At 41.9% G+C, this 27,869-nt stretch overlaps 1 protein-coding gene across 1 annotated transcript in view; it reads left to right on the forward strand.

Moving 5' to 3' along the window:
• LOC108549378 (zinc finger protein squeeze) overlaps positions 1-27,869 on the forward strand; it is a gene marked incomplete at its 5' end in the record, with an annotated part of 132,921 nt that overhangs the window by 14,785 nt on the left and 90,267 nt on the right. The window contains 2 exons of the mRNA XM_017902729.1: positions 8,923-9,041; positions 24,825-25,128. Of these exons, the coding sequence (XP_017758218.1) occupies positions 8,923-9,041; positions 24,825-25,128 (423 nt within the window). The remainder of the gene's footprint in view (positions 1-8,922; positions 9,042-24,824; positions 25,129-27,869) is intronic.

Raw genomic sequence — 27,869 nt, forward strand, 5'->3', positions numbered from 1 at the left:
CGCTCTTCGGCGTCCTTCCGTGTTTGGATATCGGAAGTGAGAGCTCGGGGGGTATGTTGAATCGGATGAGCTGTTTTTTAAGCGTTTCGCCATGGGAATTCTCGTTTTGGGGTTCGATGGTCTATACCCTATGGTATGGGGTGGACTTGAACTCTGACTTTCCTGTTTCCTGTCAGTCAATTCGACCCTTCCAGTGTGATGTCTGAATCCTATCTTGGCTTATGACTTTGTCTGCAGACGTGTCTCCAAATCCAGTTTCGCAAATTACACGTGTGTGAGAAATATATGGAAAATTTAATCTTGGTTCGTCCTGGAAAAGATGGCGTCCTTTGACAGAAGTTTGAGCGATGTAAGGTACTTGTCTTTTCGATTCTTTTTCTTTCATGGTTTATTAGGATCGTGTATACGTTGAGAAAGGTTCCAATCGGGACTTTCTAGCGGTAATTAGTTGAAGAATGTCGCCATGGTTTACTACGGTGCATATGCACGTCAGGTAGAAAGTGTTTCGCGGGAAGGAAAGAATGATATCCGTGAGAACTTAGTTTTTTAATTACGATACAAAAGATCTGACAAGCAGTGGTTTAATTAAGATTATAAGTCCGATAGCGCGGATTGTGGTTAACTTTTCTTTCGATTAACCCAGATTCCAGTGCGCCGAGTGGAAAGGAAAGAGAAAGGACGAGGCAGGGGGTAGGAGTTATACATCTTCTGCAACGAGACGTAGTTTTGTTTTATCTCGAGTAATAAACTTCCCTTTTTGATAAGAGGTTGCAATTTATGCGCGTGATGGCAGTTTATTTAAATTAAAGCTGACCTTAATAACCATCCCCGAACCGCGATTCTTCGCGAATTTCATTAAAAGATAACACTAGTTCTCGTCTGTTAATCTCTCGCGTGTCGTACATGACCGTTTCGCGATGGCGAGGGAGGTTTCGTAAGGAATCTGACAAATTTTCACAAATTTTCACAAATTTTCACAAATTTTGAACCGTGACATTCGCGAATCATTTTCCTTTTCGCAATTCTTATACTCCACTAAGTTTAGGGTAGCTATATGTACATCTAGGTGATTAATATTGTATCCACATTTTCACAAATTTTGAACTGTGACATTCGCTAATGAAACGCTAAAAATAATTATCCCATAATTCCCCCATTCGCAATTTTTATACTGCAATAAGTTTAGGGTAGTTGTAGGTATAATTAGGTGATTAATATTGCATCCACGCGATCTGATTCCTCCACCTACACTCTTATATTCCACCCACACTGCAAAGAAACGACAGCGAAATAAAATTCAAGCGTTTAATAAAAATCATCCCGAATTCAATCAAATCTCGAAAGCCGAACGAAGATGATGGATGCGCCGCATCTTTCTCTCGAAAGATATCCTCGGATGATGAATGACGACGAAGGGAGAGAGGGAAAAAGGGGCGAAAGCAGCAGAGAAGAAGAAGGAAGAATTCATAAGCCACGAAGGCTACATATTTCCTGCGAGTATCGAAATTCTACGGAGCCTTCGCTCCTCTCCGCTCGCTCGCTCGCGGAAAACCAGTAAATTTCACGGCTGAAGTATCAGCGATCGCTGAGTCGACAGTTTATCCTTTTCTTCTCGTTCCATTAGGAAAACGAAAGTTTCCTGGCCAGTATTGAAGGAAGGGGAGGAAAGTTGGGTTCGATTGGAAGGCAGGAGGGAAATTTCTGCGGACGAGTCGGGGCGCGCGCGACTTACTCGCCGTAGTCGTCGTCTTCGTTGAAGCCGGAGGCCCGATCCAACCCGATGAAAATAACGGCGGAACGAAAAGCGGGAAGAAGTTTTCCGATAATGGAGCCGAGAATCGCGGATCCTGCCTCGCGTCGCCACGTGTTGGCCGCAGCTGCATTGGAAATTAATTTCGACTTAACGATGCGAATCCCTGCCGGCGTGTCTGCCGGGTTTCCCGATGCGTTACGAGCTTTTGATGCGTGTAGATCTCTGAAGGAAAGGAGAGGGTAAACGGGGCGGAATCGGCTGCCGAGTTTGTGCGCTGGAATTTTACGATTCGGGATTAGGGCTGCAGAGGGTGGTTCCACAGGGGATGTACAGCGAATGGTTATACGGGAATTTCGGCGTACGTTAGGCGATGTCGAGGATGGAGCGAACGAGAATTTGCTGGATTTTTAAGGCGTAGTAAATAGCGTCAATTATAATCAGCGAATGTTCGCGCGCGTGTGTGTTTTTATGGGAAATGGGGAAATTATGGGACTCGAATGGGAATTTTGGTTTTCGGGGGTGATCTTGACCCCTTTGTGGGCGGGGCCAGTTTTGGCGTGGGTGTTTATTTGAATGACGGATTTTGGAGCGGAAACAATGTGTACTGAAAGATTATGTCGGTAAAGCTAGGAACGTTATTTCGCAAAATTTGTTTTTCGTTAGAAGATAAAATGTTTTTGAATATATTAACCGTAATGTTAAAAAACATGGGGCGGGTATTTGCCGACACTCATCCGCAAGGGATTAAAGGTATAATTTCTGTTTTGCAGATTTTACGTGTCGTGTATATGGTGTAATGGGAATACGGGGAATATATTCGATGACCGTGGATGAAAGATTAAACAGAAGTGTCCTTTTGTAAATGTTAATGCATGTATGAACATTTTAGATGTACATTATATTTCGTGCACAAAATTTCGATAAGTATCTTTAATATATAAAATATCAAATAAATATGAAATGAATATCAAGCATATATCGTTAACATATCGTCTAAATTTAATGACATTTTGGAAATTGTAAATATCAAATAACTACGGGAAATTGCGACGGAAATGGGTGGAAATTTAAATGTAACCCTGTAATATTACATGACGTGAAAAAATCGTAAATTCGGAAAAATTATTACGATATGTTGCAGTTTAAATTATATCTCCCAGTTGAGTAGAATTGAATAAATTTTCAAATTAACGGATTGAATAAATTGACTAACGTGCATTGCTTGTATACTCCGTGTGGACGAATGTTCGCTGTCTAATTAGGATAATTTTGCACGAAGTAAATTCGTGTACGGTCGAAATTTATTCTTTCTTATATTCCTATAGTAGTTTAATTCTCACGACGTCGAGTGGGAGTAATTGCAAGCACTGACGAGTTTTAACGTAATATTTTACACGTTCTTAACCTGGCGATGAAATGTTGTACAAAATAGCACAGTGGCCCTTTTAGTAACATAATTACGATGTAATTGCTACTTTTTCTTAATACAAATCTCCCTTTAAGCCCGCGTTTAGCTCGACAGAAGCTGACATTATTCTTGCATATTTATTTGCACGTATATTCGCGAACGTTTATGCATTTTTATTCACCACAGGTTTGCCTCCTGTTCCCTATAACGTGCTCTTTCATTATCCCTTTCGCCACGTCACCTTTGAAAGCAACAAACGTGCAGCTTTTATTAACACGAGGAACTAGATGATAGTAGCATCATAGTAACAAGTGAAACGAATAAGCTTTAATTTAATAAAAATATATTTGCTCGAAACCGTGATATCACTAAAAAATCCCTAGGACTCTTAAATTTCAATTTACAATATTTCCGTCGTTTCATAAAAATCTTGTTACAACAGCAGAAGGAAAGAACGCATTATAAACGCAATAATATAATAATTTATATTGCCCAAAATTCGCATCTTGCAAAAATTTAAAAAATTCCAGGTAATCTTGATCTAAAAATTAAATTAATTCGAAATAAATCCCAAGATGGATCGTTCACGAATGCACGGTGGTATACAAATATTCGTGTTCCGGATAACGCAAAGTTAGATCGTATTATTTCATTAAAATTTTAATTTTGCGAAATCCGGAAAGCAAAATTCGCAAGCGACCGATCGTTCACCGCGTGAACGGGCGAAAAGGAACCGGGAAAGATAGAGGAAGGGGTGGGATTTTATCAGTAAACGCCGTTCGTTCCTCGTCGAATTTGAGCCGCGGAATTTCGCACGATATTCGACGACGGCAAATTCGACGCCAATTCCGGCTGTTCTTGCGCGCCCCCGATGCTACTTTCAAATGGAGCCAGCGTCCATGCGCGCGCGGGCCTTCGGCCTTTGGCTTCCTGAAATAGTTGCTGAAATAGTACACGCCCCTGCCCGAGTAATAAACCCAATTCCACATACTTAACAGGCATACCATGTCTGACACCCTCGGCCGAGTCTTCGACCTGCTGTTAACGCGCGAAATGCTGTGTCGACGTCTCGCGTTAATTAAGAATTTTCCTCAACCGAGGGATTCCATCTTTGTTCGTTAATCGTAGATTTCGTATATTTCGCAGTCAAAATTAATCTCTTGACGTAATAGAAAAATATTCGAATTTTATTTTCTTGTGTATTTCGATTCGTTACGCTGTTGCTCGTACGAGTACTCAGATTTCTGCCAATTGTGGCGTCACCTGTAATTCTCATCAATTATTCCAAGTGGGTTCACGATCGTTTTCGTCTTTTCTCGCGAATCTTGGATTTAATCGATTTCGAAGAAACATTTCTTCTTCGAGGTTATTGGAAAGATCGAAATTTTGGTTTTAAATTTCGTGTCTTGGTGTGTATAGGATGACCCAATCGTTGTTAATACCAGTTATTATTCATGTTGATTATTATTACTAGTATTGTAGAGTTTGTGAATTTATCAAGAGAAAAAGGATCACTGTTCACTAGCATTCATTCGCTACCACGCTTTTCTATTCACGCAGTCACTTTCGTGCTTTGCAACCCTTACACACGCATTCACGCACTCTCGTGCATCAGGAAACAACACCCGCATTTCTCTCTCAAACCTAAGAAACAAATGCACGCATTATTCTTTGCTCATAGTCCGAAATACCTCACTGCACACATAGTTCACTGACATCAGTCATATTTCGCCATTTCACAGTATTAACACGTTAAATCTGAGTCCGTGGGGACTGACCGTTGATTTTCCATTTGAACAGCTTCGGTCTATGGAACCATCAGTATCAAAGTTAAAAAATAAATGCAGTAATTTTAATGATATTTATCTTAATTGCTACAAAATAAATATACTCAGTCTTTCTTAGGTTTTAAAGCTTTATTAACCCTTTGCACTCTAGAGGTGAGCCTAAGTCAGCGTTCAATCAAATTCCGGAGATCCATGTTAATTAACATATCAAATCTAAGATAACCTAAGATTGCATAGGATGCCGAAATAAAATAATTTTAAGTCTTAATTTATACCCGATTCCTTGTTTACCGTTTCAAAAATGTGCTCGACGTTACAGCAGAAATTCTTTGAATTGCTATCTCTCTGTAATGAAAATAATCACCGAGTGCAAAGGGTTAAATTATCTCTTTCTCACCCGATACATTTTTCTCTTCAAAATTCTCCGCCAATGACAATCGATTAGCGTAATCAATATTAGCATAACATCCTGTATAACGCGAGTCAGGTAAAATTCTTCCTTCATCTAAGTCCCAGTAATAGAAGGTTAATATGCAGTAATAAACAGGGATTAACCATCGCTTTGTGAGCGTAATTAAGAACGGAGGGTAAGGAATCATGCTTCCGGAGTGTCTCGCTGTGGCGATTAGAAATGGTTCTCTGAAAACGAGCATAGAGCGATATTCCCGACCGCCAGCAACGAATTACGACGCGGATGTCGTTGCACTTTACATTGAAAGAAAAAAAGGGGGGAAAATGGCGAGAGGGGGAGGCGTGTGCAGCGTGTCGGACAGAGGCGGACCACCCTGACTCGTGGTAAACGCGAACGTGGAAACGCGGCGTTCGCCATGGCGCAATGGTATCTTTATCGACGTTCTACTGTCCGTCGTAAAGCGCGTCCGGCCTGGCTTTACGACGGCTACGCTCGGTAATTGAAAATCGTGTCCAGCCTCGTTCCGTTTCACGTGTCGGTAATGAACCGTTTGGAACGCGCCACGGCCCGCGGCGAATTGCGAACATTCGCGCGCGATACGCGCCGCGATTACCCCGTGTATTAAAAGCACGGGCCCCGATTGGAAGTCGTTACACTTGATTCGCCGTTCATCGTCCCTTCGTTCACCCCTTTCGTTCGTTTCTAGATGGCTCCGTTGGTTGCACGAGATTCGCTTTGTTTCGTCCTAATTGTCGGAGTGTCTTGGATTATGCGGAAAAGATCGGATTTATAGAAATTCAACTTTTAACTTTGATTATATTTTATTCCCTGGCGGTGCACATGCGCAGAGGCTTGAGTCTTCTGAGATGCGTGATGCAGACGGTGGATTGTCGAGAAGTGTCCCCTAGAATCCTTCAGTCAGATTCTTATAGGCCCTATGACGACACATTGCGTCAGTCAGACTCAGTCCTGCTTCGAAAATTGATAGACTTGATGGTTCCTCGAAGCAAACATAGATCCCGATGCAAATAAAGACTCCTCTCACAATAATTACTCGTATTTCAGGAGGTCTTCCAATTTTATTTTTCTTTTTTCTTTTGGTGGGGATTAGGAGTGTGTTTTCGCGATGACTATGATTGTTTCCATTTTGGGGTAGAGATTGCAGCATTTGGGGTAGTTCTTTTTAAGTATTATAGTTGTGGATGAAAATTGGTACGTATAGAGAAGAATAAGAATATGTGACCTGAGAGTAGTAATATTGTAGGATTTTTGGCTAAATTAACCCTTTGGACTCGAAGATTTCTGCATCTTCACAGTGAAGATGCAGTTCGAAGCTCTTCTTAGATTTTTATAAGCTCACTGATACTCTTTATGCTAAAATGAAAAAAAAAAATCGTGAATTTGTGTGAGAAACAAATAGAATAATTTTATTTCGATGTTCTTAACATAATTATCATCATTCGAATAAAAAAAAAAATCGTGAGTTTGTGTGAGAAACAAATAGAATAATTTTATTTCGATGTTCTTAACATAATTATCATCATTCGATATTTTAGTTGTAGCATTAAAAGAAACGGTGACTGAGAATCACCTCTCGAGTGCAGAGGGTTAATCCTATGCAAACAGAGATCTGCGTGTCTAACAAACAATAACTCTCTTTGTCTAACAAAACAGGTTTCATTTAATTAAAATATTACGCTGAGTCTCTCACACGTCTCAACTCAAATCTGCCTACTTCTGACTTTTTCTCGATTCTTCTCAATTCTCAACTCGATTCTGACTGCCTCGCGCCCTTGCATCCTTACTCAAAGCCAAATATGTCTCTTTCCATACACGTGCTTTCCTTCTCGATCATTCGACACAGTCACAGCATCCCGACAAAGGATTTCGCGCTGTCGTTTGTTCTTTCGCGTCGGGCCCGATGCCGCCATTTGCGATTCCTCGCTTTTTGAGAAGCCGCCCAAAAGTTTCCACGCACTCCCTTGGAAGTAAGACCGCACACCCTTCGTCTCGTTACTTCTCTTAATACATTGTCAGTGTCCTTCACCGTTCGCCATCCTACAATAATAGAGTTACGTATAGTACCTAACTCCTGAGAATAGTAATACAGTAATAATAGCAGAAAATAATTGCAAATGGTGTTTATCGTTTTGGCTAGTGAAATATTCTTGATCTCTATTCAGAGAAGTGTTAGGAAGGAATTGTTGCCATAGGAGGAATAAAATTTGCATCGAGCTGTGAAACGTGGAATTTCGAAATGCGAAGGAGAAATAAATTGTGCTTCTAGTTGGATGAATAAATGCGTTCTGTGAAAGGGGAGTGATCGAAACGGGTCTTGAACGTGGCTTGCAGGTACTTTCCCCTAAATTTCCTCGCGAAAACGCGTTTTGCGCTTTTTACGTGCGAGTATTTTTGTAATATTTCAAGCAAAGCTCGGTCGTTGGTGGCTCGGCGAGGGGGCGGGAGGGAATAGAAGCGTGACCGTGCATATTTGTTTTGTAGCGTAAAAAACACAGGAAGCTGGATGTATTTTTGGAGCGCAGTCATTAATGGATGCTAGGAAATGTGTGTACGCGAGCATGTAGCAGCGCTGTCTACGTCAAGCACATTCGCACGGTTGGCAGTAACATGTGTCAAATGTTAGACGGTTCTGAAAATGTGTTCCGCGTAATGCTAATGGCCAAATATAGGTTTGCTGAAATTACATTTTGCCCGTTTGTCAACCATTTGTTATGCCTCGTGAAAAATCGTTCGACGAAAATGCAGCTTAATTTTCCGCGTTATTCTTGCGAAAAAACTTTCCACCGCACTTCCTACGCGCGAAACTGTAATCCCCCGTGACGTAGGAACAATTGCAATTGCAAGTGCACTCGTGAAAATAAATTTGGCAAATGGAGTTAGAGTTATTATACCGACGACGTTACATTTGCAAACAAATTTCTGCGAGATTTTCTGCACAGGGAACATCAGTAATCATACGCGATAGAAAAATAATCGGAAAAGCTGGATTTCTGCATTTTTCTAAATTGAATTTCCACGCAGTAATTATACCATTTACAATATTTCCATGTTACTATATTGCAGAGAAATCTCTGTGAAATCTTTTGCATATGAAATAATAATCCTCCATAGCGTATGATGCAAAAATGGTAAACATAGCAAACAAAAATAGTTTAAAAAGAAAAATAGGTGTACTACTACTCTAGTACCTACCCCAATAAATTTATAAATTGTACAAGAAATGAAAAATAATACAATTACACGAATTATATGATGAAAAACCCAAGTTTCTGTCATGTCCGATTCAACAAGCCTGTCAACCCCTCTCTGCCAGTAAACGCGTCATCCCTAAATCCCTCGATCGAGCACCCCCCGTTCTCCTAGACCTCGCGGAACCTCTCAGAGAGCCCATACTCCTCGACAGCCACGGTAACAACCAAAAAGAGTGTTCGAAGCCAGAAGCTCGAGCTCGAAAGCATAAATAGCCAATTAAGCCGACTGTCAGGGACGCGAGGCATCGGCACAAAGACGCGCTGACACGTTGCACGGTTTCTGTCTGCAGGTCTGCGGGAAGGTGTTCAACAACGCATCGGCGCTCACGAAGCACAAGCTGACGCACAGCGACGAGAGGAAATACGTGTGCACGATGTGCGGCAAGGCGTTCAAGCGGCAGGACCACTTGTGAGTACAGATGCACGCGATTCGCCCCTTTTCCGCGTCAATTAACCGCCACTGGCGCGCGTGTCCCCTGTTTCGCTCCTTCGCCATGGTAATTGCCAAAAACGTTAATACACTCTGTCCCTTTTTCGCCTAACTCTTGTCTCGCTTTACGCGATCCGCGAATCGTACCCCGGCCTCTCGAACCGTCGAGCAAAACGCTCCCGAGGATCAGGGGCTTACCGGTTTCGTTCGCGGAAGATTACGGAGCAGACGCTGTTTCGTTAGAGAACGAGTCCTCGCGAGGTTCGTGTAATATCGCGGAATGGTTGTTTCGGTGCTTCGTAGACTACGCGAGGGGATTGTTTCCGATACGCGATCCGCCGTGCCGCATGAGTGGGTCGCACGAGTGGGCCGCGGCTCGAGTGCGGCTCGTTCTAGGCCGGATTTCGCGAGGAGAGCAGCCCGCCTTTTGTTACCAGGTACACGGCTCGTGATAGTCGAATGCTGACTTGGATCGCGGTGCAAAGGTTTACGTGTTTGGCGAATCGATCCGCTTCTTACGGTTTTGCGCTGCGAACCCAGTCTGTGGGAGACTGGGTCTGCGGATTAGATGGATGGCTTGGGAAACATGGTGCTGGCGTGTGACAATCTTTCGTGGTAAAGCTTCGTCTGCTTTCTAGATGGATTTTAAATTTATTCGCGTTTCGAGAATTCGAATTTCGCAATTTTTGTCTATTTTGGTCTGTTGATTTGGAATCGATGAATCTGTCAGAGTTCTTCGTGTCAATAAGTCACGCGTTGTGGTATTACTTTTACAATTCTTTATTGCTTACTAAGCACGTGTTAGCGGTGCAATGGTCTCTGGTAATTGGTCTCTTGTCCCTGTGGTTATGTTAGAGAGAAAAATTGAGGGAAAACAAAGACGTCCAAAATGCTTAGCCGTCCTATGCCTAGATATAGAAACTTCGAACACACGGATAGCGATTTGCAGTTACCATTTTAACCCTTTGACTGCCACGCCGAAATTACGTATTTCCCTCAGGACGTCACAGGAGAGCACCCCTAGATGCAAGATTTGTTGTAATATTTTCTTGATCGATGTTCTAATAAAAATTTTTAATTGTTCAGTGTGGCACTTTTTATTTTTAAGTGTCTTCTAATTAGCGCTTATGTTCACAATGCACCAGCTGTCAATTTTCCTTCAATTTTTATGATTGTAGTATACGAGTGCTCTGGTCACCACCACCATGTCGTCACAGGAGAAACCGTGGCCGGTCATATATGACCAACGTGGCAGTCAAAATGATAACAGAATCCTTGAACTTCTGAGACTTTGATTCTTTGACATTCTTTTGAATTATTCGTCCTCTCAAATTTCTTTTTTATTTCTGTCGTGAAATTATGAAATGGAATTTAAAATCCCAGAATCGTTGGACTTTCATGCTCCATTGGAAAGAAGCATAGACGATGATTCTTCTCCGTGGAGGAGTCAAAATTGCGGGGCGAGTCTGAAGGGAAGCAAACTTTTATTTCTGTCGTGAAATTATGAAATGGAATTTAAAATCCCATAATCATTGGACTTTCGTGCTCCATTGGAAAGAAGCATAGACGATGATTCTTCTCCGTGGAGGAGTCAAAATTACAGGGCGAGTCTGAAGGGAAGCAAACGCGAATGGTACCATGAAGACAGTAAATTTGTTCAAGTTTCGAGAATTATAATTTGCGAATTTTTGTCTATTTTGATCTGTAGATCTTCGGATCGTTGAATCCTTGAGCTTCTGTGTCTCTGCTTCTTCGACTCTTCGAATTTCGAATTTCTCTTTCATTTCTGTCGTGAAATTATGAAATGGAATTTAAAATCCCATAATCATTGGACTTTCGTGCTCCATTGGAAAGAAGCATAGACGATGATTCTTCTCCGTGGAGGAGTCAAAATTACAGGGCGAGTTGGAAGGGAAGCAAGGCGAATGGTAGCGCGAAGAGAGAAAGAGATTGGACAGGATCGCGAGAATTGAGGATTCAATTGTTGCCGAGAAGGGGAAAAGGAATAAAGGGGAATCAATAGTGGCAGCGACGGTTGCTAGCGTTGGTCAGACTTGTTGGCTGGTCGGAAGAGGTTAGACTTGTATTTCCTTTTCGTAGACGGATCTACAAATCCTCCCTCCGCTATTTCCACTTTCTCGACGGTTCTTCTTTCTTTTCCTTATTCGGCATTCGCCACGTAGCACGGCCACGTTTCCACTCGGACAGTAGTTCTCCTTTTTCCCAGCCTCTCGTGCCTTCTCTCTGTCACGTTCGACTCGGCTTTGCGGTATTACTCGCGATTCGTTGGATGCTTTGTCAGGAACTTATTGATACCGCATGGAACAGTTGCCCCCCGTGCTTAGGATATCTATTAATTCGTCCTTGCCCGATGCAGCTAGAGTTCGCCACGAGATCTCGTCGCTTCGCCGATTTTCCCCGATTTTCTCCGATTTTATTTATTAATTTTAACGACAACCACAATTGCGACGAATGAATCGCGTGTTTTGTATCGCGATAACATTTGCCACGTGAAATCATAATTGGAAATTGCCTGCAACGTAAACAGCCACTTCCGTGACCCACAGTCTCGTCATATATTAGCCTTTATTTCGATCCGTGATCGAATCGAATCGATTCTTGAGCTCGAGGCATTGTCCTAAACATTGCTCCAGCACCAATCACCAGCTCCCATTTTCCATTTTATGAGACTCCGCTCGCAACGCATTATAATGCCGCTTTTTCCTTCTCTCTTCCTCCTCGTTCGTTTCTTTAATGCCTCCTCTCTTGCTCAAGCTGCGCGTAGAAATCTGTATCGTGCCTTTAGCGATCCACCCAGCCGAAGAAATATCGTTCCGTGAAATTCTTCTAAAGAGTTTCTTCAAACTCCGTAGATATTCCGTCCAGCGATATATTTCCCCCTCCGCGTTCCTCGAGATTCTTCGATAATTTCAGGAAAATTCTCCGAGACTGTCCACCCTTCGAAAATTATCAGACATCGGCAAGGAACACTCCTCGTTAGATCCTTCGACGAGAAATCTTTGAGGGTTGAACGCTCCGGAGTTCAGGTAGCTGCGAATCCTCAGCCTTCGAAATTTCGCGATAAATATTTTTGCGAATTATCAAGTGACATTATCCTTAGCAATTATTTGCCTAATTTATTATATAATTTATTATTATTGTGGAAAGGAATCTAGCAAGCGAGCTGGAAAGGACTCTAGCAAAGGAAATAGTATTAAGAGCAGTATGGGGTTCGGCTCGGACGTTCAGGGTGATGTCTGGACTGCACACGGATGGATGGATGACCACGTGCAAGGATTATATGAATGAGATATTTATGATCGGGACGAGTGCAAGTAATGAACGAAAGTCTAGGATTTTATCCAAGTGTCTGAAGTAACTGGCCCACCAAGGGCGAGGTGATCAACGAAGAGAGCTTGTTAGGCTTCAAATAAGGGTGCAAAGGCACGAGAAAGGCAGAGTGCATGTAGTCGAGTCATTGTGAGTAGAGAATCGTGGGTTTGAGAGTTAGAGTTCAACAGAAAACTTAGTTTAAATAAATCTGTTTTGTTATCAAAAAGGAGTCGTTGTTTATTACACAAACAGGTCTCTGTCTGCGTAGGATTAATCTAGCATTAATCCCACACTATTGATTAAAATAATTAATATTTTATCTAGAAATCCCAGACGAGATCCCAAATATTATAAGAATCCCAAACCAGATTTCGACGTTATCTTAGATGAAGGTAAAAGGAGGTGAGGTGAGGTGTGAAATACGAAGTCACTGCTAGCGAATCTTCGATAAGCCCTCACTAGGCGACTACGACTGACAACTGACTAACTAACTAACTCTTAATCGACTAACTCGCTCTTCGAATCACTGACTAATCTCAACTAACTTGACAACTCACTGATAATCAACTGATCAACGATCAAATTCCCTATCTTCCAGGACAGAAGTGTCTGGTGACCCGAGGCAACGTAGAAATTCGACTACACAAATGAACAAGTAAATCTCGGGGCATGTACTGTTCGGCATTTAGGATTTGGCTATTGAAAGACCATAATAGGTCTTTCTGTGCTATGTCTATTTTCTAAACCTATCTGTATATCGTTACTAGGTCGATCTTAGTCGGCGACGATTAGTGGCAGACGGTTCTTTGAAGAAGGTTGTGTCTAGCTTCAAAGTGTTAAGTGGACTGTATTTTAGGAGAACTCTCTTCGTGACTGTTCTGTCGGTGGTTTTATAAGCTTGCTCTGTCTACTGCTTGGTTGCGAATAATATTGGGTGGGGGGCTAGCTCCAGCGTCTTTGGGTGGTGGTGGTTGTTTAAACAATCTGGGTCCTTATGCCTGTCGTCTTAAGGGTGATATATGGTTGCCTCTTACGGTTTATAGCGGTCCTAGGGCCGCAACACTGGTACATGTAAAATTTCAGCGCCTTCACATTTAGATACACAGTCTGACCTAAACAAAAGGATGAACGAAATACCGGAAACGATATTTCAAGAATTATCACTATCCTACATTTATTAATTATTTTATTGCTATGTTAATATCTACGATGTCTACCGTCACTTGTTATTCCTCCATTGCTCAAAAAATTTGCATTTCCCAGTCATCGAGGAAACCTAAGAAAATCCTCGAGCCTCGGTAATTCCACGGAAATCCCTTCGAGTAATCCTCGCGAAATTCGCCGACTTTCGCGTGCAAACGATTAGTTAATAGTTTCCGCGATAATCAGGAGCATCCCTTACCCTGTCCTCCCGGCATCTTTAGCAAACTGGAGCGTTCGAAAATTCGTCTTTGTGCTCGCGTGGAAATCGGCACAATCCTCTTTTGTGCCCGGTCCCGTGCTCGCTACGTGCGCCGGATTCGCATCGAGCGGGGCGTATTTTTCTTTTCCTCGACCTTTCCACCGCGTCGCCTTCGTTTTATCTACGTATTTCATTCGATAGGGTCTCTCAACACTCGGCTCAATGCGAGCTGACGAACAGCCCGAAGAATTACTTTCGTTTCATCCGTGGTCCCCCAGAGCTTCGTCCCCCTTTTTGTCCCGTCCTTTCTTTCCGATGCAACGTCCGTCCAATTGTTCCTCTTCGAGTTTCCTTCGTGGCTCGATGCTCAAGGTCCCGCAATCGAGCCACGAATTCTTCGGGAATTTATCACGCCTCGGAATCCGGTATGAAAGCTCCTCGGAGAATCGGTCCTCGCTGTCTCCGACTCCGAGGAATTTCCGTCTTTGGACACGAAAGCGTGTTCAAACGATGGATTTGGCCGAAAAATCGGCGGGGTCGTCGCGAAACGGGTGTTGAACGATTGCAACGGATCGGCGAGAAACATTGTACCCTGTTGGTGCATGCCGGCATATTCCATTTGGCGGACGTCCATAAAATTTGCTGGTCGGTTACTTGGAAACTCGTTCCGAAGCAAGCATATGCCGGGATTCGAGTAAACGACGCGGACGACTTTATCCGATCAGCGAAAAAGTCCTTGGCCTGTTTCCTGTTTTTATTGAAATCCTTTTAACCTCGGATACCTCGAGGAGACGAGAGACTCGAGCACCTAACTCGGTACGTACAGTCGTAAAGAATCGTGTTTTCCAGCCACCCTCTCACGCGAATCCTTTTAAACTTCGCCGGCCATCGGCGTACTTCTGGGCCGCGATTCGAGTTTCAGAAATGACGGAAACTAAGATCCTCGATAATGTTTCGAATCGTATTCCCGGTTGATAAATTCCCGCTATCGAACTTACTTGCATGGCGAATTATTTGCACGTTAATTTGCACCCTGTGTCCAGTTGCGTTGGGGTGCGTCGTGTCTCGTGGAAACGATTAGGTTGCCACTGCCATGTTCTCTGTATACATCTCTCGTGCTCTTTGAGTATTTTGATGATTGATAGGTTAATGATGGGTAGCATTGTCATTAATGCATTAATTTCGAATTTATTTGGAATATTTGATAATGAGGATACTGGCATTATTTTGAGATTTTTGCAGAATTTTTTGATTTAATTTCGCCAATCTTTTTAAGATTATTCGTTTCTGATAGAAGCATATGTTTTGGAGAAACGAAGAGAACGTATTATTTGTTATTAAAATAAACGTTTTTTCTCCCCTTCGTTTTATACGTCACGCAGTCTATTACGTATGAAAATTAAGTATAATTGCTCTTCGAGATTCTTGTTCCGCGAGTTCAGCGCGAAGTTTAATTCGTGCTCATCGAGCTGAAAATTCTCCTAGGTTCAGTGAAGAGAAAAAAATTACGCCCTGCCTGCTTTTTACGGAATATCTCGACTGGGTGAATGTAATATTGCAATTGTCGTGACTGAAATACTTCTTTCAAGCCCTCTTGCCTTTCAAGTATTTAGCGAAGAATTTTCTCCCAACGCCAGCCTGGTAAGAGGCTCCCATTGCATAAAGAAAATCAACTAATTAATCGAGGGATAAAGAGAAGCTTCGATGATGTCTCTCGTGTTTCTCGCATGCAGAAATCCACGACATTTCTTCATTCGAATCCTCTGAAATTCGCTTCGTCACATCTCAATTATGATACTAAAATTAACTTCAAACACTCGCGAAAATATTCCAAAAATTAACACAGTTCTTAATTTTATTACAATTATATTTTTAATTCCCTAATTGAGATTAATAAATTTGAAAAAATACATGTCAGAATTTTTAGTTAAAAATTTTTTAAATATTCGCCATGTTTTCCAAAATATTTTATTGTCCTTAATCAGTGATAAAGTTTCGTTTATTGAACTTCAAAGGTATTTAATAATGGCGAAATCGATACCGTAAACTATACCTATGTACTCGTTTTAATAATCTTTTATTCCACTATCCGATGTCTCATCGTCTAATTGAAAGGAAGACAGTTTGTTGAAAAAGGAATAATTTGACGAGAAAACAGAGGCCGGTGGATTACCCGTAGTACTTCTTTTCATTAAAATCTCTCGCAACGTTTTCACGAGCGTCAGATTACTGACAGCAGGAAAAGCGCGGCAATAGGTATCCCCAGACAAACGTGATTAGGGCTTTCCATCGTTCGAAGGGGGGAAGTTTGACGGCTGATCAGGAAATAAAAGTAATGCCTCCATGATCGAACGTAATTTAATTCTGTTTGCACGAACTAATAAGCGTCGAATTACACTTTTCACTGGTACTTTCTGTTATCCAGTCAGCCCTTCGGCTTCTTTTTTCCCCTCATCCCTCTCATCATTATATAATGGTGGAAAAATGTTGGTTCTCGATCACGTAACACGTTGGCGGAGCTATCGGAAATTTTTCACGAGGATGCGATGAAAACACCTTTCTTCCTCGATTAATTTTCCGTTTCTTAGCTGTGAGCTATTGTTCTGGAAATAAATAAATCCCGGTTTGGAGATTTTATTGGAACGCGCGACAGATGGACACCGATGTTCCAAAATCAAACTTTCTTCGATTTTATTCAGTGCATGTCAGTAAAATTTGTTGTAATTAAATTAAATTCGGGATCTGTTGACATCGTGCGGAATTAAAACTGTGTCATATTGTCGAGAAACTGGCGAATTGTTTATAAAAATTTTCATTGACGTTGTATTTAACACGACCTAGCGAATCCTTCGTGAAACGCGCCGTTTAGCCAAAAAGGAGGAAAGGAAACGCGAATTCTTTCTGCCCATTATGGGTCAGAAGCAGCAATTTCCTTGCTTTTTCGTTTCTTTTCTGCCCGTTCCAAGCGACACGGTTCTCCCCAGAATTTTTCCAGCTCTTATTATCAAAAACATTCCAAACAGGCCTTTGCCGTTCGACTTTAGGCAACAGTACACCGAGGAGAGGAAAGAAAGAGTCTCTGGGTACTTAACCTGTTTCCTGTTATCCCTCGAAAGCCTCTTATTTCGCGGATGCTACATAGAATTTGTGCAGAATTCGTTGTTCCACGCAGCAGTAATTAAACGGACAAAAGGAAAAACAAAAGGACAACACCGACCGGCCTTCCTTCCTTCCTTGGCAGCCAGCCTCGCAATCGCGATTGTTCTCCATTGCGCATTTTTGATTCACCTCGAGTATAAACTGTTTCGCGTTCTTGCATCCCGGAGGAAAGATTCCGCTGCGAAACCATTCAATTCGTAGCATCTCTCGATGCTGCCGGATTAGAGATATTTGAAATGGATCGATGAGTTTGAATGGAAACTGACATACATCGTTTCGTAATTCGAGATAACGATGTTTGTGGAATTCTGAATTGTCATTGCTGCAAAATTATAGTCGTCGAAATATTCCAATTCTTAGATCTAGAATATAAACCTTCTATTAGTATACCTGATATTACAATATTTATTTATTCATCTATTCACGCTGAATTTTAGATTATAAATTACTAAAATGCAAACTCTTTAAAAATAATAGACATCCCTCGATATCACTCTTTTCTATGGTCCACACGCCCCTGGAAAGGGAAAAGGAGAAGAAAGGAAGAACGATCATCTCATTTCTAATTCCCTCAAGCACAGCACCCAGCACCCAACGCACACTCTTAAAGAAGTCGACCCGAACGACACCCCTTCCCTCTCTCGCTCGGAAGACGTTCCAGGGTGGGTTAATTGAAATCTAAAAAAGGCGCTGGAAGCGCAACATCTCCAAGGTTCTTACTCCTCCTACGAAGGAAGCTGCGTTTCCACCCTCGGTCCAGCGAGCACAGCCCCGCCACCCTCCTACCGGTTCAACCCTTTCTTGCCGAGCGGCCCGCCATTGTAAGTTCCACGGCGTATCTCTGTTATCGAAGTAAATCCACGTAGTCCTTTTCCCGTGTTCGAACGGCGACGGTGCCGCTTGAAATAAGGAAGGACGAAAGGAAGCGCTTATACCTCGAGAGGTATTCTCTTCGAGAGCTCTTCGAGAGCCAGGCTGTATCTATACATAGCCGTATATATATGTAAAAAGACAGAAAAGTATATATTTACTATATACACGTAAAGAGCGAGAGAGAGAGAGGGAGAGAGAGAAAGAGAGGAGAGAGAAGAGTGGCGTCTCTTCGTCCGAAAGGGATTTGCGACAACTCGGTGGCGACGAAGGGATGGCGCGGAGGAACGGGGGTGGGATTGAGAAAGAGTCGTTGGCGATGCAGCCAGCGGGGAGCCCGGTCGTTTCTTCGGTCTTCCGCTTGTAAAGAGGACTTGCTTTCCCACCTCGATATCGTCGATACCCCCTTTGTTCCTCGGCTTCCGTCTCGTCCGCCTCGCATTAAGGATGCTCTGACCCCGTGAAATGAAAGAAAATAGAGCGGGGAAAACGGCCTCCGCGAAGCCGATAGTCAGCCCCGACGACGGACCAGCCCTCGTCGCTGATGCCGCACTCTGATGGCCGTGGAATTAATGGAGAGTTGATAATTGGCGCGAATTTAATCTTCGATCCTGACGGCTCAGGGGCGGCACACAGGGGGAGAGAGAGGATTCTTCGTGGAAGATTTCTTTGGCAGATTTCGAGTGGTTTCGGTTTGTTCGGTTCGCGTTGGAATTGTTTTAGGCTGATGTCTTGCTTATTGGTAGCCTGCGATTAACTTATTTATTTTGTTATTGAACTGTTTTGACACGGAATTAATTAGCAATGGCCGACACGATTAAAGTTGGTATTTTAAGAAGGTATAATTTGATCGTTTTTGATGTCGACGTATATGAAAGGGGTGTGTGGCGAAGACTTTTGAGAGTTACATTTTCCTCCTTTTTCCTGCGCATGCAGCAGGGTCACCGCAGGATAATACCGTTGATCGGAACAAATGTTTAAAACGTAAGGGATTAACCGCAAACTGTTTCAGTCCTAACGTTGCACGGTGTGTTTCAAAGGGAATAAGCTGTCATAAAAGCCCCGATGTTTTCGTTGCTGGGTTGTTTCTCGTGTTTGCATCGGTTCCTCGCTGCAAGAGGAATTTTTTTTTCAGCGAAAACTACAGCTGGTTTTCAGAGGAAAGCTCTATCCTTCGTTACTTTATCGTCGAACCGCATGCAAAGTACGCGAAACGCGAACTGCTAAATTCTTTTACCCGACTTAAAGGGAGACCGCAGAGGCTCGCTCTTGCCGTTTCCCGATTTTAAGAATGGAAGATCTCATGTTCAAGATTTACGTTAATTATTCAGGAACGTCATTAGCCGTGAAATGGAGCGCGATCGATTCTACTTTAGAAATATACTTTCAGCATGGTCCTTTAAAGGATACATCGTCATTAAAGGGAAAAAGGATCCGTGGAACTCTCGTTCTTTTGTTTCTCCTCCAACAACGAAGCTTTCTTTTCCCGCTTCGACGTCTTCAATACGGTCTTTGTTCGTGCCATTTTCCTTTTCTACGCTACGCTAAAAACGTTTCACCGCGGATTCGAGAGAAAAGGAAGTGGAACGAAAGAAATTATGGAGGTGTACACTTTCCATCTTTGACGTTCTTATCTTCTCCATCTACGAGGAAAGCCGTAGTTTATTTAGAGTCAACGAGGAATTAATCAGCGTTGGTTCGTCATCTTTCTGGTTAAAAATCCAAATTTTCGAGGAAAATGCTATTTCGTGATTATTTTTAACCCCTGTACCAATTATGCTTAGCGTTACACCATTAAAATGTTAATAAGAAAATCATCTGTATTTCTTACTAAATCATCTACCATGTCTTCTCTATCAATTAATCTAACTAAATTAACAAACGATGAAGATGCCAAATAATACTCGTCACTTCATAGATCTCAATATCTAATTATTCAGATCACACTCTCGAATGAGCTCTGCTACCAGAGAAGAGCAAATTGTGAAATAAATTACTCAGCTCTTGATTCATCCCCTGTCCTTCCTAATACCTTTGCAAATAGCCATTCGCTTTTTCTTTCACCGTTTAACATCGAACAGTCGCGAGTGTGAGTCGATCGATTCCCGGATGGATGTCGATTCCAACGAGGCTCGCGTATGTATGCGTGCGTGTGTATACACGTGTTCGTACGCGAATCAGAAAGGAAATACGTTAAAGTTGAACGAATTAGCTTTTACAAATTAAAGCCTGATCCGGACTGGAAGTTCGTCCCGCGATAGAATTTAAGGGAACTCGTTCGTATATCGATGAACTATAAAACTTGGACCGATAGAGGGAGAGAGAATAGTCCCTTGTGGACTGATGGAAAATTTACCAGGAACGATGTCGTCCACTGCTGTGCTCTGGCCACTTCTTAGTGCGATCCATAGGAGAATCCTCTCTCTCGTCGAAAGGTACGAGACGTGGACAATGTTCGAGGGCTCGTTAAACTTTCACCGAATGGGAGAAAGGGTTGCGCCACGAGAACAGCCGGTTGGAATACGTTGAAGCGGATGGACCCCATTGACGAACCCGTGTCTTGTATTTTTAATGCACCTGTCTCTCGTGTGAGGTTATCCGTCTTTGCGTTGCGATACATGGGTGAAAATGTTATTATTGTCGAAATATCCGCGATATAAGAGGATGTTTATTAGTGTAGATCGAATTATTACGACACGGTATTTATAATTAGTATTTTCTATCATTTTATTCGCGTAAATTTATGGAAATTTAATTTCTTTGTTGCTTCTGAATTGTTTTTAGAGTAATACGTATGAGCGAGATAATAATAAAAATTATTTTAATAGCTTTTTCGTGTAACATTTACTGTATTTTAATTCGTAGAGGTATATTGTTAGTAATAATAGTGAAATAAGTGATAATTTTTATTTACTACTTGATATCTTTGAAATGGTAGAAAGAAATAAGGGAAAGAATGGCTATGTAGCCTATTAGCGCGTTCAAACTACGCGCGCTTAGACGCTGTGGAACGCGGAATCTAAGATGGCGTCATTAGTGGACCAGACACGGCGCAGTACACCCACGTGCACCCGGCGTCGTCACATTTTGTCGTTTGATCGTTCGTTTCTCGTGTCTGTGCGGTATTCTTTTCCTTTCACCGTGTCTGTGTACAAGCTAGTAACCGTAGTGCATCATAATTATTACCGTGAAGTTCATTTTCTGACCTGCATCGGCACCTGATACAGCATGGCTTCGACAAGGGTAAGAAGTTTTCTCAACATTTATCAACGCGTACAAATTCCGCGTGTATCGAGTTTTCGTTAGCACGAGAAGCGCGAATAACTACCTTTTTATACGCTGTATATACTTATATAACACGTTTCTATTTATGGAAGTCAAAGTATTTTTACGTTTGCCTGCCGGCGAAGCAAGTGCTTCTTAAAAATTAAAAGTTAACGCGTAGGTGAAAGGTTAGAGGTAACATTTTTGCAGAATGCTCGTCGGTCTCCTTAAACATCAAACGTTTAAGCGAACTCTGCTCTTCCCTTACTTTTAATTAAAACCTTTGATATTTAACGCCGAGAAATTCCCACGAGAAACGTCGTAAATGGTAGCTCCTTTCGTAAATCGAACCGCACGGAATTTATCCGAAACGTGAAGCATGGGCGTGTATATGAGTCTGTATACGAGTGTGTGTGTTTCTAACGGAAAGATTGAGCGAGAGTGTGTATATGCGTGTGAGAGAGAGAGCGAGCGAAGGAACGAGCGATCCTGCGCTGGAGGTCGAGAGTGACGACGGAATAATAAAGGAGGGCGAACCGATGCCATGTTGTTTTCTTTTTCCGGCATCGCCGGCACGTGGCGCGAGCGGCGGGCAGTGTGTTTCGCGACAAGGAACGAGAGAGAGGGCACGTACGAATTGTTGTAGTCTGCGAAAGATGGAAGTATACGGTAGGTTATTTAGAAGACGTTGCTTCGCATAGGTTGTGTAGCATTTCTTTTGCTCTAGAACGTTCGACACTCGGTCAACGCTCTCGACACCAATATATATAAGCGTGTCCCTGAACATATCCAGTATCCCTGAAATATAAAAAGTGGGTGACACTACTAACCGATTGTCTGACTGGGTCAATCGTTCAGATGTTCTGAACTTCGATCCCGAGAAACATTGCTGCTCCGCGATTTAAAAAACGGAAACCAAAATCGGAAAATGGCGCGGAGTGGAAACGAAATATCCGGTGCAAACGTTGCAAACCTCGTTTGCCACGGCACGACGACGCAAATTAATCGAGTAATCCTCGAAAAATTCTTCGTCGTTTCCCTCTCGGCTCGGTCGCCGCGGTGTGATATTCTAGACAAATATTTGTCCCGAGAAATCGGATGCAGTCGGCGTGTGGCATTGGTATCGATGGCAAGGACGGGAGCAAGCAACGTCAGTTTTGATACAGATCGCCGATTTACCGACGTACTTACCGGCTGTTTTATCCGCGTTAAATCTCGGATCTCGATTATAGTTACGACTAGAGAACCGCGTTTAACGATGTCGTTTCCACCGTGTAACTCATTGCGGGATTAATGCAATTATGGGGTTCAGTTCCATGGGGATGAACGTATCAGACGATTCGTGGAGGTAATAAATGTTCCCTTTATTCGGCCGCCATATGACCAACTTGTTGCACTATCTTCGTTTCTGTTTTCTTTTCTCTTCGCGTTTTGTCTTATACTGTATGAATGTATGTACTTTGTGAGTCGTATAAATTCGAGTGTACAGAAATGTATACATTTACAGAAGATACTATGAACTCTCAAGACTATTATATATGATAGAATCTGGTATGGCAGTGAAGTTAAAATGGAAAGAACACAGATTACACAAAGGCAACGCTTTAATATTTTCTGACTCGTTCGGTGTGCGCTTTACAACGATTGCATAGAGACTGGATCGTTATAACAATAGAATTTAGCTAGCGACCGACACGTACACAATCATACATGTGTGTGTAATAACCAAAAAACAGTTTAATATCGACATATTGATGTGAGATATCTCGATTAATAGCATTAGCATTCCATCAATATAATAAAACCGAAACTCGAGATTAGGTTAAACTATACTTAAATTATACTTGACGTTCTCACTCTTACTTTTTTCCCAGTAAATATTAATTTTATGAACCTGGTACGTAGAGTGGGAAAGTCAAGTATAATTTAAGTATAGTTTAACCTAATCTCGAGTTTCAGTTGTATTGTACGATAGTATTGAGAGTTTATAATATCTTCTGTAAATGTATACATTTATATACACTCGAATTTTTGTGAAAATTTTTGGGACAGTGCCATTTTCATCTAACAAAGTCTACTTCTTAGTCAACTTCTTCTTAGTCAACGAGAAAATCATCCTGATTAAAAGTATCTTATTTTCCTTCTTCTATTTCTGCTAAATCCACGCCGTTTGACTATCCCGCACTCAGTCAGTGACAATTGCAGGCACCCAGTTTTTGAGAATCAGCCTGCAATAATACCCCGGTTCTAAGCGTGTCAAGCGTCATCTGCGATGATGATCCTTTCAGAATCAAACGCGTTAACATCCCCTCGAAGCAGAAAACCCTTTGCACACCTCGTCGCTCGAAATTCACGCGCGCCAACTTGTTGCTGCTTCTTTCACGGGGAGTTTCAACGCTGAAGCTCCCTTTCATCGAGTAGCAGAGCGTCCTTTCTTCGAGAGATTTCACGAACGTGTCAAGTTGGTGCGTCTCGCCCTATCGATGGCGTCGAATCGCCGTGGATATCAGGCAAATGGCCTGGAGAGCAAGTCTTTAGCTGGATGAAACGGTCGTAAGGCTGTCACGTCGAGGGTGAGCTTAGATGCGTCTCGCAGATAGCTCGATGCCAAGATCAGCTTGCTCGTTGTACAGGATTTCCGGAATTCCACCCTCCACAGAGATAGAGACTTAATTGTACCGGTATAATTTTCTGCATCTGACAAGAATCCGATGATGGATTCTCTTCGATGCATTCTGCGTGTCGATAGAGGTTTAGGGAACATTTGGATTATTATTCCTAATATCAGTGATACGTGAAAGGAATTTTAAGTTCTTCGAAGGACTCGCGCGTTGATGGTCAACAAATTTCGTTATCGTGTTATAGTTGGGGAGATTAGGGTTGTGGGTGTCCTCCCCCACTGTCGTTGATGTCAGGCTGGCGCAGGGGTACCTCCATCGTTGATGGGGTAGCTAGAAGGGACGAGAGGAAAAGGATGCGTTTCGTCCCAGGTTTGCTAACAGACTCGTCATTTAGGCTTTCTTCTAGCAGACCTTGCCTTAGACTGGGATACTATTGGAAGGACGGGGAATTACATTTATAGGATCTGGAGTTTTTTCCAAGAACTTATGAGAAAGTCCTCGAAGTCGGAAGAAAAGGATGCGTTTCGTCCCAGGTTTGCTAGCAGACTCGTCATTTAGACTTTCTTCTAGCAGACCTTGCCTTAGACTGGGATACTATTGGAAGGACAGGGAATTACATTTATAGGATCTGGAGTTTTTTCCAAGAACTTATGAGAAAGTCCTCGAAGTCGGAATTCCTATAGTGGCGAGGGTGAGGATGATGGTCGCTACAGGGTTGTCTTTGGTTCCAATTTCGCAGTGCATCCAAAGCACATGTATCTTTTGCTAGTGTGACATCATCTGATCTTGCACAAAATTACTAGGAATCGCACATGTCAATACTATGCCATCCAGTAGCACCACGTTGGGGTCATGCGAAAACTATCGGGCAAATGTCGATGACACCACGTTGGTATCATGCGCAAATGATGAGTGAGTCTTATCGGCGCCAAGCAAAAGAATCCCAATTAGACGTACGTACAGCATAGTGTTAAGAATTCTTGCGGCACACCTAAAATTATGGTAGCACGCTGGATCACCTAAAAGATATTATCTTCTGAACCGTGTTATAAATTACAAAATTTCTTTCTCTCCTGTATTTTAACAATTCTCGTTGTTCTTGTTGTTTACCAGGAACGGACACATGCTGACGCATCGAAACAAGAAGCCGTACGAGTGCAAAGCGGAAGGATGCGGCAAGTCGTATTGCGACGCGAGGAGTCTGAGGAGGCACACGGAGAATCATCATGCCGGTAGCAAGGTGAACGAGAGCGTTAGTCCTAGCAGTCCAACCACTGGCCCTCATACACCCAACACACCAGGAAGCAATCCCAGCACACCCAGCACACCAGGTGCAACATCGACACCGAATGGCCACGGGCATCCGGCCTTGAAGCAACTGCTCGCCACGGAACCGACACAGGCGCAACAGCAAAAGGTAAGTGCCTTCGCACTTGACATTTGACTCTAGATTTAGGGATTTAACCTTGGTCACGCAATTAGCTCCTCCCGTCCATTCGTTTGTTAACCCTTTGCACTCGAGAGGTGAGCTTCAGTCACCGTTTCATAAAATTTGGAAGATCGATATTAATTAACATATCAAATTTAATGCAATGTAACAGTGTGTGGGGTATGGAAGTCAAATAATTCTACAATTCTATTATTATACAATTCTGTATTTACTGCTCAAAAAAGTATTGTCAGTTTTTTATTAGAGAATCTTTGAATTTCTACTCTTCTCTAGGCAAGAGTCGTCGAGTGCAAAGGGTTAACACTGAACACAGGACAATCAAATACTTAGAAATTTTTGAGTTATCTGTCCCTCGTTTTATTCCATTTTATTTTACACTCGTGGGTCAGGTCAAACTCTCGTGTCTTATATAGTAAATACAAAATAGGCACCTTATCTCATTATTCGCTATTTCTGCCTAATACAGTCAAATCGAAATTTAATTTCGTGAGAGGACGAACCGTCGGCATCTTCCCTCTTTAATTTCCAAAGGATAGGTCGATAAAACCAAACGATCCATCGCGAAATTCGCGAATAAAATACTCGTCGCAGCAATATGCGATAAACGCAAAAATTATTGCATCGGTGAGTTAGCATGTAGGATAGAAACGATAGAACGAAATCTTCGTGTCCAAACCACTTTTTCCATCTATCTGATAGAACATATACCAACGGTAATTTAATCCGAAAGCTCTCCACGCGTCAGTTTATATGTAACACACACACACTCGCATATGTATGTATATCGTGACACCGTTTTCTCGAAATTGGTCCGATATTGGTTCGTCTGAGATAGGTTTAAAGGCTTAGAGAAGTACCGGCTCTCTTGGATGAGGCCGGTCAACGTGGATCTGAGGATCCAGCGACGTAAGAGGATTACGTTGATCTACCTGATCGCCGAGCATGTTACGCGACCTCTAACTGCGCCCTCATTAATTTTTATACGTCATTCGCGATCTTCAATTTGTCCAGACTGGAGCTGTGGCTCGATAACTGGATTTCGGGAATTAGACCGGTTCGAAGACAGATTAGGGATTACAATTGCTGCGAAAAATTCTTTAATATCGCGTTCGAGATGTTTCTTCGCTGATCCACCGGTAGATGTAATTATTGGAAAGCTATAGAGACCAGGGAGAATTGTATGGACCGGTTTCCGTTGCAAGGCACTTAGATTTCAATCGGAGAATTAATGACACGTATAGTGGGGTAGTTGGAAATATTTTAGGGTCGTTTTTAAGCGAGTATAGCATACAACTTCTTTATTCTTAATTTTGTAAAATCGAGGGATAGTTTATAGTAAATTAGCACCGAATTGTCTAAGGCATTTTTGAACCGTGATTCTTTGAATAAAAATTTTGAGGGGAAAAAATGTAACGTCGAGAACAGGAGAGATAATCTTATTTTGGGAGCCATAATGACAATGCAATGCAAACAACTGCAGAGTATAATTACCAAGAATATAGTAATACGATGCCTTAGACAAACATAGTGTTAATATTGCGGCCATTACCAACGCAGTAGAAACTGGTCGTATCAGTCAGCCATCGTTTACACTGGCACACAGGGACGTGGGCTACTAACAGTGGAGTTGGTTAGCATATAATCAGCCAGCCGTGACAGTAGCAGGAGTTTGTAGAAACTCCGACAGCAGTAGTTCCTGATCACACGATGACGACAGTGGTGGATGTCAGATATTAGGCACTGGCAATGGTACTCCACGCAAATGACTAGGAAGGACTGTATGAGCATCATTCGCAAATAATATTAGTTTTGCTACACGTATTTTATCGCTCATATTGCAGCAATGTTAAATTACAGACCATCTGCTAATTCGTGAAGTACAAAATAAAGGAATGATAACTATATTTGATTGTCGTGGTAATACTATAATAGTAATTTAAGTACAGCTAACCCTCCTATAACACGGTAGATAGGTTCCTAGAAAATCTCGTGTTGTGTGAAACCGTGTTGTATAAGACCCAGAGCCAATACAAAAAGGGGGGGTTACGTTCCGAAAACTTATTAAAAATAAATTTTGTTTTAAATTCTACATTGACAACTTAATTTTTAATAAAAATATAAATGTATGTACAACGCGAAACAAAAAAAAAAGAAACAAAAATATTATTTTAATTTAACGCAACTTTAATTTAATAAATTTCTTCGTCGTCAGTGCTCATGTAGAAGTACAGTGCTGTACAAAGGTTTCCGCAATTTATGAATCGTGTTATAGTGAAACCGTGTTATAGGATGCAGTGTTGTAGGAGGGCTACCTATACTCAATATTATTTGATTTAAAGTGGCATACAGTGCATATATTATGTAGCATTCTATGTATCGAATCTCTTCGATTTCCAAAAACGTTTATCACGTGTCAAATTAATAATGCGTGATTGGTTTTGTAATATTAAGGATAGCGAGCGTGATGTTAAAATGGAGTGTTTATTTATAGTAAAAGTATACAATAGTTATAGTAGAGACATTTTTAATTAAAAATAATTCATTGCAGTATTATAAAAGAACATACTAGAAACTAAATTATTGTACACAAACTGAATTTATGGCAGTATGATGTAATATTAAAAAATATGTCGAAAAATAAAATATATATTAAAAATATGTACAATATTTTATATTGTATATATTTTTTTTATATATTTTTTCATATT

Source organism: Eufriesea mexicana, unplaced genomic scaffold, assembly GCF_001483705.2.
Source record: "Eufriesea mexicana isolate 0111107269 unplaced genomic scaffold, ASM148370v2 scaffold1920, whole genome shotgun sequence".
In the NCBI taxonomy this organism is placed as follows: domain Eukaryota; kingdom Metazoa; phylum Arthropoda; class Insecta; order Hymenoptera; family Apidae; genus Eufriesea; species Eufriesea mexicana.